This window comes from Delphinapterus leucas, chromosome 4, assembly GCF_059928025.1.
Source record: "Delphinapterus leucas isolate spDelLeu-1000000601 "Yukka" chromosome 4, BTC_Dleu_Yukka2, whole genome shotgun sequence".
NCBI classification, from domain to species: domain Eukaryota; kingdom Metazoa; phylum Chordata; class Mammalia; order Artiodactyla; family Monodontidae; genus Delphinapterus; species Delphinapterus leucas.
The window spans coordinates 65,395,213-65,409,134 of record NC_143132.1 but is presented as its reverse complement, the minus strand read 5'-3'; the positions used below and the strand labels follow the sequence as shown (position 1 = coordinate 65,409,134).

Sequence of the window (13,922 nt, the reverse complement as noted above, 5' to 3'; positions counted from 1 at the left end):
CGGATGGGATGAGATTGGTAAATATATAACAGGCCCCTCCTTTGTCCCCCAGAGTCCACATACTTTTAATTAGCGGGAGAATTGAGGTTACTAACACCTATCACTCTGCAATGTCTGAGAGGAAACTTCAACCATTGTTCGCTCAAGATCGGGTATTGTCCTGGAGAATAAAAGGATCCCAAGGTGGCATTAAGAGAATCACTTGAGTCTCTGTAGATGGGAGCCACCATAGAACAAAGGCAAAACATATATTTCAGCAGTCTTTTCCTTAGTTCTCTCACGCGGACAATACTGAGATGAATGAAAGCCTTTGAAGGTTTCTTTTAGAAAGCAGAGAGAAATACAGGCAGATTTGCTGTCCAAATAGAGACTTGGCTTGCTGTGATAAGACAGGCTCCTGTGAATGTCTTTGTGCCCCCAAATTAAAAATAAACAGAGATGGCAATAGTTATTATCTACTATCCTAAACTCTCCCTTTCCTACGGTCTATAACAATGTTGCAGAATCCTAGATCAGGGTGAAATCATTAGTGGTAAGAATTTCAGGAGTCTGAGAGCCTAAAGAACCTAAAGAAACTCCACACCAACTGACTTGGCAATTTGAGGAAGAATGCATAATTTCCCGGGGAGCACAGAGGTGGAATATTAGGAGTTCCAGCACCAAATCCAGAGTCACTGTGGGGAGTGGTATGGTGGTTACACTTATTCTTAATATTCAATTCTGCTCCAGTAGAACATGGTACCCAGGAGAACCCAAAACTGGAATACAAAGGAAAAGAAAAATAAATAAGGAATTGTTTTAGAAACATCTGGTACTTGCAGAAAAATGATATGAGGTTCGTTCAGGCTCAGGTGACACTGGATTTTTAAGAATGATCTTGCCTTAAGCATCATCACAGGGGCAGAGGTGACTCTGAGTCCATCCTGTCACACAGTGAACCAATATTTTCCCAAATGACCAATGCATGATGTTCTAGAATCACGAATGGGTAAAAAATTTATGCAAACTGCAAGACAAACCAATGTAATGTATTTTAATGTAACAGAGTCCTAAAAGTTCTTTGATGAAGCTTCAGATTTCATATTGCAACTAACCTTTAAGAAACTACTACTTAGCAAGTTTTGTGTAGTACCAAAGGAGAATATTCACAATTATTTTTAGATAAGGCTACCAAAACACTTCTGTGTTTTCAACTACATACCAGTGTGTAGGATGGATTTCTTTCAAATCCTTCAACCTAAGCAACATATTATAACAGATTATATGAAGATGAACTATGAGAAGCCAGCTGTCTTCTATTAAAGCCAGACATTGAAGAGATTTTCAAAAATGTAAAAAAAAAATACTGCCACTTTTCTCATATCTGTTTGTTTGGGAAAATAGTCACTTTTTCCCCACAGAAATATATTGTTAATAGTAACGTAATTAGTTTGTTATTGTTATTTTATATGAATTAACACGTGCTTTTAAAAATTTCTGTGTTAATTTCCAACAGGGTAAATATCAATAGATACAGCCCCCCATAGACAAAAGCTTTTGGGAGTCCTCAGTAATATTTGAGAGAGTGTAAAAGAGTTCTGAAACCAAAAGTTTGGGACTGCTTCCTGAATGCAATGGCTCTTAATCCTGACGACAAGTTAGAATCATTTGGAAAATTAAAAAAAAAAAAAAAAAAAAAGAGACCTGGGTCCTGCACCTAGATCAACTGAAATCTGAATCTCAGAGGTTGGGGTTCAGGTATGCTTTTGTCCCCCAAGCTCCCCCATGAGGTTTAAATGTGCATTCAGGGCTGAGACCTACCATTCTACCCTCTTGCTGCATGTGCATCACATAGAGTGGTCGGAAGAACAAGGTGAGACTGGTGAAGGCAGCTCTTTGGAAGGAGGGAGGCAGGTTAGAGGAGGCATCTAGAGAGATGACTGTCTTTGATATCTACTTGAAATGAATTTATGAGATCTGGAGAGATGGAGGAGCACACAAGTGCATCCCAGTCAGCCAGAGAAGGATCTGGTTTGTAGGGGAAGTTCACGCCCTACCTCCTGAGGGAATCCACTGTCCTTGCCCTGGTGCCAGCAGCTTCTTGACTAGCCTTCAGGTCTAAGCTTTTTTTCTAGTCAGTCTAGCGTGCTTGGGTTAACCAGGGGCAATCTCAAGGTCTCTCCTTATCACTATCCTCCCAGAAATGAAACATGTGATGGGAAATACTCACAGTCCAACAGAGAATGGCAAATCCAAACCACGCAACCCCCCAGGCGTGTCGATTCATTGGTCCAGAGATCAGTTCGTAGCAGCCCTGGAGGAGTGGGCGATTCCATATCCACATGAAAGGGACCAGAAAAGAGATGTAAGACATGGGTGGGAAGCTGATTTGAATCAATGTCACCCCAAAATCCAGTTTAACATAACCAGGCTATTTCTACATTCCTGTGGACAACTAGGTTCTTGTGCTGTACTGAAGAAATAGGAATAATCTATAGGAATAATCCTTATGAAGAACTATTCTATATCATATTTGTTTTTTCATTCAATCTAACCGAGGTGCTGCTATTTTAGCATAACATTTTTCTCATATTGAATATGTGGCAATGTAAAGTATTCTTAATAAAATTTGAGTTTTTTTCCTCTCCCCAAAGATTTTATTGGTGATTTGTTTGAGGGCAGGGTCACTTTTTGATTTGTTTTTCAGTACAAGTTCTTCCAGTTAGTGAAAATTAGAGGCTTTATTTTTTAGTCATTTAAGGAACTCCTATACCATGCTTTGTAAATTCTCATTTGACATCATATTTCAACATATCTTTATAGTATTGTAGAAGAGCCACGGGGTGCGTGCGAGAGAGTGAATCATTCTTTATTCATCGAGTCATTCATTCATGCATGCCATAATCTGGTAAGTTTTATATGTAGCACATTCTGTTCTAGTCTCTATGCAAAGTACTGGAGTGATACACACGTATGGGGCTAGACCTGCCATCTGAGCGACCTCCACTAAAGCCCTTGGAATCACAGGAATGCCTAGGAGATGCCATGACCAGGCTGGTTTTATGAACACTGAGATCCAGAGAGAAATGTCTTAGAAGGGCTGACCTTGAAGTTTAGGCCCCGCCCAGGGTCTCCAGGTAGCCACTTGAAGTTCTATCCTTTCTAACCCTGCCCCAGTCCCTGGTTCATCCACTTGCATGTCCTGCCTTCGCTATATACGCCTTGATTTCTCCCCCATTTACACCTCTCCATCTACCTGACTCCCCCACTCACCTAGATGCTCACATGAAAAATCTTGGAATTATCCTTAACTGTTTTTCTCTTAAGCAAACACTTTTGGGTTTAAAATATATCTCAAATCCAAACACTTATTACTTCCTGCTACCACCTTGGTCCACCACGGCCTCACTTCAGGATTCCTACAATCGCCTCCTGGCTGGTTTCCCTGAGGCCTGAGTCCACCCACGGTGCCCTACTGGTCTTTGTACAGTGCCAGAGGGATCCTGGTAAAACATGTCAGATCACTTCACCTTCCTTCTCATGACCCTCTGAAAGTTTCCCACCACCCTTAATATGAAATTCTAAGTCTTCACAATGGCTACGAGGTGCTGTATGATATGGCCCTGCCTCTCTCTGTGACCCCAGCCGCCACCAGAGGAGGTTGTTTCACTGCAAAGCTAATAAGCTTGGGCTCAGGGCTGCTTCCTTGCAAGACCATTTCAAAGTCCTGTACCTAGTTTTGCATGTGTAGTTTAAACTGTTTTTCCTGAGGAGAACCCCTCCCCACAAATCTGATAAGCTTCAGGCCCTACAAAATCTAGATTCGTGCTTGCCTCCTACTCTTCCTTCACTTGTTCCAGCCTTGCCATACGGATGTTCCTCCAAAAAGCTAAGGGCCTCCACCTCAGGGCCTTTGCACTTGCTGCTTCCTTTTTACAGAACTCTCTTCTTTAATCTTTTTTAAGTGAGGGTCTCCTTTCCTCACTTAATTCAGAACTCTGTGCAAATATCATCTTAATAAAGCCTTTCCTGACAACCATAGAGAAAAATACCTTTCCCCCCATCATTTTCTATATCCTGCTTTATTTCTGCTCATGGCACTTATCACTACCTGGAATTTATTGTGTATTGGTTTGGTAACTTGTTTGTGGTCTGTCTCCCATACTACAGTGCAAGCTCTACGAGGGCAGGGATTTTGTCTTGTTCATTGTTGAATCTCTAGAACTTAGAACAAGTGTCTGGCACAAAGCAGGCACCTAATTAGGAAGAATGGAATGTGATAAGAAGTAATAATTACAAGGATATTATTTGTGACACACTTGATGGTTCACAAACACGCCTATATCCATCACTCATTTGATCCCCCTGACAATCCTGGGAAGTGGTCATTTGTCCAATAATATGTATAAAAACCCACTTATGCCAGGTGCCAGGGACTGGGCTGGGCATTCAGCTGTGACAAGGCAGAAATGGGTGTTGCCCTCATGAAGCTCACAGACAAAACCCCCAGTTTTTCACCTCTTCTCATTTAGTGCCTTTCATGATGCTTTTTTCTCATTGTAGTGGCGCTTACCTTGATCTTCCTTAGTTCCATCATAATGCTCTTGAGGTGCAGTGATTAGAATTTGCACACAGCATTTTGGGGGCAGATGAACCATGATGTAAGAACATATATATTTGCGTCTGACATGCTATGTGATATTTGGTGGGTTTCTATTATTTCTACACTTGTGACAACTTCCCTAGTTTTGTTAGCCTTTCTTTGTGCGTTGCAGATCTCGCAAAGCTACAATTTGGATGTGAAAAAGGGTCATTCACCTCTTCATTTGCCCACCCACCAAACATTTATTGATGCCTTCTCTGTGCCAGGCATTATGCTAAGTACTGAAGATACAGAATTGAAGGATGCATGGTCCTCAAGGAGACTCATAGAAAAAATAGGCTTGCAAACAAATAATTATATTTCAAGGTATCAACTGCAATAATAGAAGTAAAGTATATGAGGTACTGAGGTGGCGTACTTTGCTTTGTGGAAAAGGATTGTTATAGGAGAATTAGCAGGACCTGTAACTCGGAGAGAATGGTGGCATGTGGGAATCTGGGAGACCAGGGTAGGGAGAAGCAGGAAGGATGAGTAGATAAGAGATTATGTCAGGGGTGAAGAATGAGTGAGATTGAGAAAGTAGGAGCACAGGGAGTCAGGGACAGAGAGGAATTTCAAGATGCAGGAATTTGGTGTGGGAGTACTGCTCAGTGACATGACTTTGTAGTTGTGGTATACCTAGTGGGTAGAGGACGTGGTGAGTCCAAGGACTGTTAGGGAGGGTGTGACAAAAGTGTCCCTTATTACTAGAATGTTCTATGTGTGAGGGAAAATAGTGTGGCTGTGAAATAAACCAATCATCTGATGGCAAACATCCTTTTTGGTCTCTTTCAAAGATATGATACAGTTTGTATGGAATTACAATCCAATCAAGATACGTCTGCATGGACTAGTTCCAAGGTTGAAATGTTAAAAGCAGTTTATTATTCCTCAGAGTGATCGTTATATTGCATATTGTGATTATAGGCAATAAATTTAATTTTTTTAGCAGTCTGAATATAACTAATTAAAATGATACCAAAACAATGTTTCTAAAATGCTAAATGAGGGTTGCTCTGAACAACTCTGCAAAATAATCTATATCACTCCCATGTCATTTTCCGGATTAATGCAACCAATCCTAGTCCAGGCACCCTTCCAAGGGTGGCATGATGACCAGCAGTGCCGTGTCGTTCATTCTGAAAATGCATTTTGTATTATTTCCTGCAAGACCAAAGAGTCTGGCATTTCTCAATTATTTAATGTACTGGCACACAACTAGCTTTCCTCAAAGTGGTAATGCACAGCAGTGTAAGCATCTCAGAGGCTGACTTCAAGTGTATGAGGATTCTCTTCAGGGCTTTTTGGGATTATTACCAAGTTCTTTCTTGGCTTAGAGTCTGGGCTCTGGAGCCAGGCTGCTAGCATTTGAACCCTGACTCTTCCACTTACCAGCTGCATGACCTTGGGCAAGGCAATTATTAGCATCTCTGTATCTCATTTCCTCTTCTGTAAAATAAGGATCAAAGTGGCACTACCCACGGAGCCTTAAATGAATTAATATCTGTATTGTACTTGGAGCAGTGTCTGGCATTTGATAAGTACTCAATTGATGTTTGTTTTCATGATCATCATATCATTCTCATCAGGCTGGAAACACTTTTTCAAAAACCACTTGTATGTGAATTAGCTTCTACCCAAATCACCAATCTAATATTTTATTAAGACTATCCTACATTACCACTGAATGAGGCAGGTGGGTGTACCATTACTGCATCTACCCTCAGCAATTGCCTTTGCTTTGGAACTGGCAAAACATTCCTTTTGTATATCATCCCTTTCAATTTACGTTTTGCAAAAATAGAGCAAATCTTTGATATAAATATTTTTCAAAATACTAATTCTATACATTATACAAATAGTGTTCATTTAAACAAAATTGGATTCTGCTATTGCAATTCTCGCGTTCTGTTCATTTATTAAAATGTAAATTTTCCCAGATCAGCCCTAGATTAGCACTTACATTTTACTAACAGAGAAGGAAATAGTTAACATGAGGTTTAGGAAAAAGGATGCAGAATTCCTTAGTGAGAGACTATTACCTACAGTTAACCAGTATTTTCTTCATAAACAGCAGAAAAACCTCCTGGCAGGTCTTGGGAGAAGCAAGGACTCACCTGGTTGTGATAGTATCCAGGTACCCCTAGTTTGCAGGCCTCCAGGTTGAGAGGTTCTTTAAGGTTGTTCATAACACAGCACTGACGAGGCCAGGGGTAGTCGGCATCGTTATTCTCAGTCCGGAAGGCAGAGGTGTATTTCTGCCAGTCTGATGGTCCATTTACACCACAACAATTGTCCTGTCAGCACATGAGAGAAACAAAATTCTCTTCCATAATCCTTGCTAGAGCCACCAAGGTGGCAACTGAGACTTTATGGAGAAAGAAGATATGGAAATTATACTGTATCTTACATTTACTAAAAATCCCCTAATGAGAGCTGAAGGTGTTTTTAAGGTATTACATTGTAGAGTTTGCAAAATACTTTTACATTTATTACCTTACTAGCCATTAATGAGCTCTGTAGCCTTTGACGAGTTAAACTTTCTAAGCCTCATTTTCCTTAACTGAATTGGGACAAATATAGTACCTACCTCACAGAGCTGTGTGAGGAATAAATTAGTCAATACATTTAACACGTTTAGCACAATGCCTGGCCCATAGTAAACCCTTAAAAAATGTTAATCATTATTAGTACGAATATCTTGCTACACTAGTGTCAGAGAGTTATAATTATTCTCATGTTACATATGAGCAAATTGAGAATCAGAAAATTAAAATTTTTGTGGTGAAGAAATCGTGAGTAATTCTTCTTGTTTTACTTTTCTGTATTTTTAACATTTTCTGGAGCAATTATGTATTATTTTTATAATGGGGGAAAATAAACTGGAAAAAATAACCAAAACCTAGTGGCACATGGTTCTGCCTCTACATAGGAAAGGAAGATCACTTAACACGTAGCTCATATTACTCTAGATAGAATTGAGGATAGGGGATAAAACACAATTCACATCACTTTCCTTCCATTTTATAAATTCTGCTAAAATGTTTCAAGGGAAGAAATAAATACTACTGCATCTCTCAACTTTTAAGATAAATATATTCAGCAAACTTGGTGATAAAGTGACTATCTTAAAAGCATTTTTTGGGGGGTACGCGGGCCTCTCACTGCTGTGGCCTCTTCCGTTGCGAAGCACAGGTTCCAGACGCGCAGGCTCAGCGGCCATGGCTCACGGGCCCAGCTGCTCCGCGGCATATGGGATCTTCCCGGACCGGGGCACGAACCTGCGTACCCTGCATCGGCAGGTGGATTCTTAACCACTGCGCCACCAGGGAAGCCCAGAGGCAACATTTTTTTCATGTAAGTGATGCTTGAGTTCTAAGAGGCAGAGTGTGTGATTAATCTAAATTTCTTACCAATGTCATTACTCCTATAAATGGAAGCTAATCAACATCTTGGCTTAAAATAAAATATAGATCTAGGGGTCCCATTGAGTCATGTGTACACCCCCTAGTCCCTGCCAGTAAATGAGAGGAACAGAGGAACTTGCCTATGTCAAGTCTCTTTGTGAAGGAAGCCCCCTTGGAGGCAGTGGTCCCCACACTTTAACTTCATTCCTAACCATCCATATGCCCTTGGATACTGGTTTAGGCACCAAATGGCATCTCCCCAGGACTGCAGGCACTACCTGGAGCATGAGCCTGTCCCAGGTCTTGGTGACTCCATTGTTTTTCCACTGGTCATCATTGTTTGGAGGACTGTTGTTTTGGTACCTCTCCAACATCTGCTTCAGGAAGAGGTTGGGTGTGAACTATCATGGGAGGAGGCAACACAAGAGGAAGAGTTAGCACAGTAATCCTCAAGGAGGCGAAGTGATTTGCTCGGCATGTTGCTGGGGTCCCTGAACATTGTCTCCTGGAGTAAAACTGAGCTCAGAGTCACTGAGTAGGGCTGGGGGTGGGAGTAAGGCTGCTCTGGGTGGCGGAAGTCCCCCTTGTAGGGAGAAGACCTCCATCTCCAAAGAAATTCCAGTGAGATAAGGGTAGACAGGCATTGTGGGGTGGCCTAGGCCAGGGAATGGAAAAAAGGAGAGAAAGCAGGGTGCTGGATGGGAGGGTGTCTCAGATGTGGTGGATTCCTGCTCATCGCAGTGGCTGTGGCAGAGTAGTGAAGAGCACGGCGGTGCAAGCTTGGGCCCTGGGAATCACACGGCCTGATTCAGGATCCCACTTTCCCTTACCAGCTGCGTAACCTTGGACAAGTTACTTTATTTTTTTAAGTCTCATTTTATTTTTATTTATAAAATGAATACCTATTTCATAGGGTTACTATGAGGGGAAAAATTATATATTTATTATTAATATGCATATTACAATGCCTGGTATAGGGTAAGGGCTTAATATGTGTCAGTTATTATAGTGTTATGATGGTCATGATGATTCATATGGTCATTTCTGCTCTGTCTTTTGAGGTTGTACTCACAAAGTCTCGTTGTGTTGCTGCTGTGATACAGGATGCCACTTCAAAGCCATATACAATAAACATGAGAATGAAATACTGGAAGGGAAACAAATGGAATACAAGAATTACATCTACCTCCAAAGAGAGTTTTTTGTTTTGTTTTTTGTTTTTACAAATAACTGTTATGTTTTCTGCAGCACATTCACCTAAATATAATTTTCTGATCATTTACATAATTATTCAACAAACCCTCATCGATCAGCTGCGTAGAGCCAGACTTGGTGCTAGGTGCTAATCGGATCAGCTCTTCTCCTTTCCCCGGAGAACAAACAACTATTGAATACAGAGCTTTCTCAGTTCCGTACCCTGCATTTCCATTTTAACTGGGAAAAACATACAAGAGAATGAACTGGTGTGTGTGTGTATGTGTGTGTGTGTTCGTCCAATGGCTGGCAAGAGAATCAGTGTATCACACACTATGTAGAGCCTCATAACTCCCCTCTCATTGGGAGACATTTTCTTTATGGTTTACTGAGAATTGAGGATTACCCAGGTCAAAGATGAATAGGGCTGCGTTTAATAACTGTCTTCCCACTTGGCAACGTCCAGTCTTATTAGAGAGAAGCAGGCAGCCTCCGGGTACACAGCTCTTCACCAGCATCTTGTCTCACTCACTCCCACTCCAGTTGCATCAGGTCAGTTGAGTGAAACAGCGCATTGTGTGTTTTGTTGCTGTGTGTTTGTGCGCGTGTGTGTGTGGTAGAGTGCGCATGCACACGTGATGGCTCCACAACACACTGTCCCTGTTTATGGCTGGCAAATATCTGAAGGACAAATGTTCTCCGAAGCTGGGACGGGGACTCTTTGCAAAAGTCCTGTCTTTGCTGTCCTCAGCCTTCCACATACGTTTATGGTGCTTGGGTTCTTCTGCGGAAGGGGCGCTGCGGCGGTGTTAGCGGAGGAGCGCAGGGCAAACGGTTCTCCCTCCCTGGGCAGGGGCGGTTCTCAGAGCGGCGCCCTCTGCTGCCCTAACCATTCCGCCCAGAAAAAGGCTTTGGCTACTGTTAACACTCAGTTAACAGCAGGAGCCCCTTCAGAGGCCTCATAGCATTGCCTCCCTCTGTATTAGCGGCTGCATTGCTCTTTGTCGAGAGCTTTGCTGGCTCCCTTTAAAGAGGCTCAGAAGCCCCTTAGAGACGCTCCAGAAAGGAGGCACAGGGTGCAGGTGTTCTCTCCTCCAGCCGCGCGGAGGGCGCGCTGCTCCATCTCTTTGCCAGGCATGGTGAAGGATGTTCCCGGCTGTGCGAGACACACATGACTGGCCCAGAGTGAGGCTGGGATGCAGCTGAAGCTCTTCTCTAAGGACACCTGCCCCTTCTTTACCTTTCCCTGCATTCCTTAACCCCACCCTGAAAAAGTGGGTTCTTTTGCCCTGGAACTAACTCACACTAAAGACCCAGAGAATGTAAACATTCTACATTCCCTAGGTACCAGGATGATGTTAGTTCACAGGAAAAGCCAACCAACAAGCACCTTAGCTTGCTGGACTCGTTCCAACCAACAAGCACCTTAGCTTGCTGGACTCGTTCCATGAAGGTGGAACTCAGGTCCTGCAGCCTTTGGCTAGGAGAGTTATTTCAGGTAGGGAGTGGGGATGGGGCCCCATCACAGGGCGAGAAACTGCTGTCCTGAGCATGGGGGAAGGGAGTAGAAGTTTAGACCCAACACCGAGGGTTCTTAGCCCGGCTGGCTGCAAATTTGCTCCCATCTGCAAAGGCAGGGCACAACCTACTGTCTGAGGTTTGGGGCAGAAGCCTCCCTATGGGTGCACAGAGTTAGAGCCTCCACAGGCAGGTGGGAGCTGCAGCTGTTCTCTACATGTTGCCCAGCATGGGTGTCTAGGGTCCCTGAAAAGCAGAGTGAATGCGTGAAATGGGAAGTGTAGGCCATCCCACAACATCATCAGCCTTGAGCTCAAAAATGTCTGCAAAGCTCATGCTTTCTCTAAAAAATTCGTGCATATTTTGTGATTTATATCCTAATATATCAACACTTGATTACTATTAAAACAATATTTTAAACTACTTACTCTCAAGAGAAAAAGTCTAATTATTGAGTTCTCACTGTCTCTCCTTTGGCCTGTGTAGCTCCTGGCTGTATCTGTTGGGTCCATGCAGACACCAGTCAGAGAAGCGAAGATCTGGAAAATACTCAACAGGTGACCTCCAGGTGTCTCCCCTTCAGCTTCTCTTGTGCTGGACTCTTCTGGACTTCCCATAGAGGAGAGCATCTTTGACCCCACTTGGATAATCTTCACTGCAGGGAGGGTCTTCCCCTCTACTCCCTCCTCACCTGGCACTCTGTGCTCCCTCCTACCCCACTGAAAACCGAAGCACTGTGCTCAGGGAAGAAGAAACAATCCATCTAAATTGGTCCAGGAGAGAAATGTAGAGAGTTTTAAGGTCTTACCACCAGAAGAAGTTTCCTGTTGGACTTCATGATGCCTGCAATGCCCAGGACAGACAAGCAGAAGAAGCAGATGCCGACAAACATGCCAATCCAGGCTGCCCCATAGATGTCATCATTGTCAGTGGCTTCAAGCAGCGGGTAGAGGCTGTGTTGGTCGGATACAAAGAAGATGCACTCTGCAGTCAGGGCGATGCCACACATCTGGGGGCAGAGGGGGTTCTGTCAGGCTGGCGGCCATGAGAGCGGCACTGGGAAAGGGGTAGAGGAGTAGGGGCGTGGTGGTAAGAGAGACTAACTCTGTCCCCTGCATAGGCTTTACGCAACTGACTTAAACTCCTCATTGCCAGGAAGTCAAACATCTCCTTCCATCCTACGTATTGGTTTCATGCCTCCTTCCACATTTCGCTCTATCTTCTCGCTCTTTGGCAGGAGACCCAGACAATTTCAGACCATCTATAAAACCCCTGGGGCGTGAACCGCTCAAACAATGACTTCTTGTATGAAGATAACCTCTCACTCCCATTCCCACTGCCCACTGTCCATATTCCTGGATTGTAATATTTAAACTGGTCCTGGTCATGTTCTCTGTGCCAGAGAGCCATGGAACATTAGAGCTGGGAGGAACCTTGGTGGTTATCTTTCCTGCCCCCTGGATTTCATAGATGAAGGATCTTGGCCCTGAAAGGCAATGACCTGTCCGGAGTCACGCAGAGTCATAGTCAGGGCTGGGCCCAGAGCCAGTGAGCCTGACTCCTAAGTGCTCTCGCCACACTGTACCCACGCAGCCTGGCCTCTGAGTTACTCTTACATCCCAGTACTGCCCCCCCCCCCCCCGCCGTGTGACCAGCACAGGAAGATGCAAACATCTGTCCCCAACAACCCATCCCAGTACTGCCCCCCCTGCCGTGTGACCAGCACAGGAAGATGCAAACATCTGTCCCCAACAACCTTAACAGTGGAGGCTGTGGAAATCAAACCAAGGAGGGATAGGAAAGACACACCAAAGCGTGTGTGTTGAGCGTGCTTGGACACTGACTGTGGTTAGCGTGGTTGCTTTTAGATTCTTGCGTTTTAAAGTTGGGAGGGAAATCTCTCTTTTTTTTTCCACATGGTCTTTTGATATATTACATAGTTATATAGGATTATTTATATAGTTAACTTCTAGTTAGCATGTTTTACTAACACACTTCTTAAAGGGAAGATGTAGGGAACCGGTCATTATATCATTATTTCCCTTTAAACTCTCACTTTCGATTGATCTAAAATCATAACTACAGGAAGAGCAGAATTTCCTGGAAAATACTCATTACTTACACCAATAATCACATTTTCAAAAATCAGCAGGCCCTGGAAGCAACGAACAGCGGAGTCATCTTTGGCCATCTTCACGGTTTCCCACAAGCTGAGGACACAGCTGAGAACATCACAACTCGTTAGGAGCAGGGGATGAAGACTGCTGCTGCAAGTTCCACAGCAGAACTAAGTCACACCACCGTGCACTGCCTTCTCGTGTTCCAGAGCACCCAAACCAAGTCATGTGATCATTTAGCCATGGAAGAAGTTTGGTTATTCAGTTCAGTGATCACAGTAATTTTATAAAGGAGAAAAAAAAAGTAAAGCCAGCCTGAGTCTAATCACCAACTTCCAGCAGTTCTTTAGGGTATGGAACATACAGACTGCATCCTTCTGAGTGATGAACTGAGGCCCCATAGTCACCGAGGGCAGACCGGAGGTGTTGATGAAGCACACTGAAAGTCCCTGGTATGGCTCTTCCTGCCGTTGGTCACGGCAAACGGAAGCCCAAAGGATAAACCTATGGGCAGAGTGGGCAACTGGTTCCCATACGGACTCCGGGCAGCAGTTAAAACCCATCATTTTCAGAATGTGTTGTTATCTTCAAATATAGTTGGCAAATTAAAAATACCCCGTCACATAAGGGGGGGGCGAGGAGAGAAAGAGGGGCTAACATTAGTTCCTTCTCTATGCCAGTCTACTAGGTAATTTACATACACACGTCATTCTCATAACCTAATTAGGTAGAAGAAGAAAAAAGGTGGGGAGGCTCCAGTTTGCAGATGAGGCAACTAAAGCTTAAATTGGTAAATTAAGTTCCCTGGGGTCATACAACCAGTAAGTGGAAGAGCTGGGCTGGAGGCCTTGGTCTGCGTGGCTCCAGAGCCCAAGTGCTTCTCCCCAGCCCATGCTGGCTCCAAGAAATTATTTACAAGGCTTAGCGCTGTGTCTGGCACTTTAAAAAGCGGGTCTCTCCCTCCCTGAGGATCCTCTGGAAGGAATACAGGGTAAGTGTTTGGGTGAATTATTTTGGCCTTTGCACTTGAATTACCTTGAGATAAGCCATCCACATCTCTCAGTG

At 43.6% G+C, this 13,922-nt stretch overlaps 1 protein-coding gene across 1 annotated transcript; it reads right to left on the bottom strand.

The window, feature by feature from the left end:
* Positions 1-2,136: 2,136 nt before the first annotated feature.
* Positions 2,137-12,931, bottom strand: UPK1B (uroplakin 1B). Its single transcript, XM_022574972.3, has 6 exons — positions 12,863-12,931; positions 11,549-11,749; positions 9,101-9,175; positions 8,307-8,429; positions 6,739-6,918; positions 2,137-2,293 (listed from the first exon to the last, which is right to left on the bottom strand). Exons 1-6 carry the CDS (start codon positions 12,929-12,931, stop codon positions 2,150-2,152), a joined length of 792 nt encoding a protein of 263 aa, XP_022430680.2. The 3' UTR covers positions 2,137-2,149.
* Between the last annotated feature and the right edge of the window lie 991 nt (positions 12,932-13,922).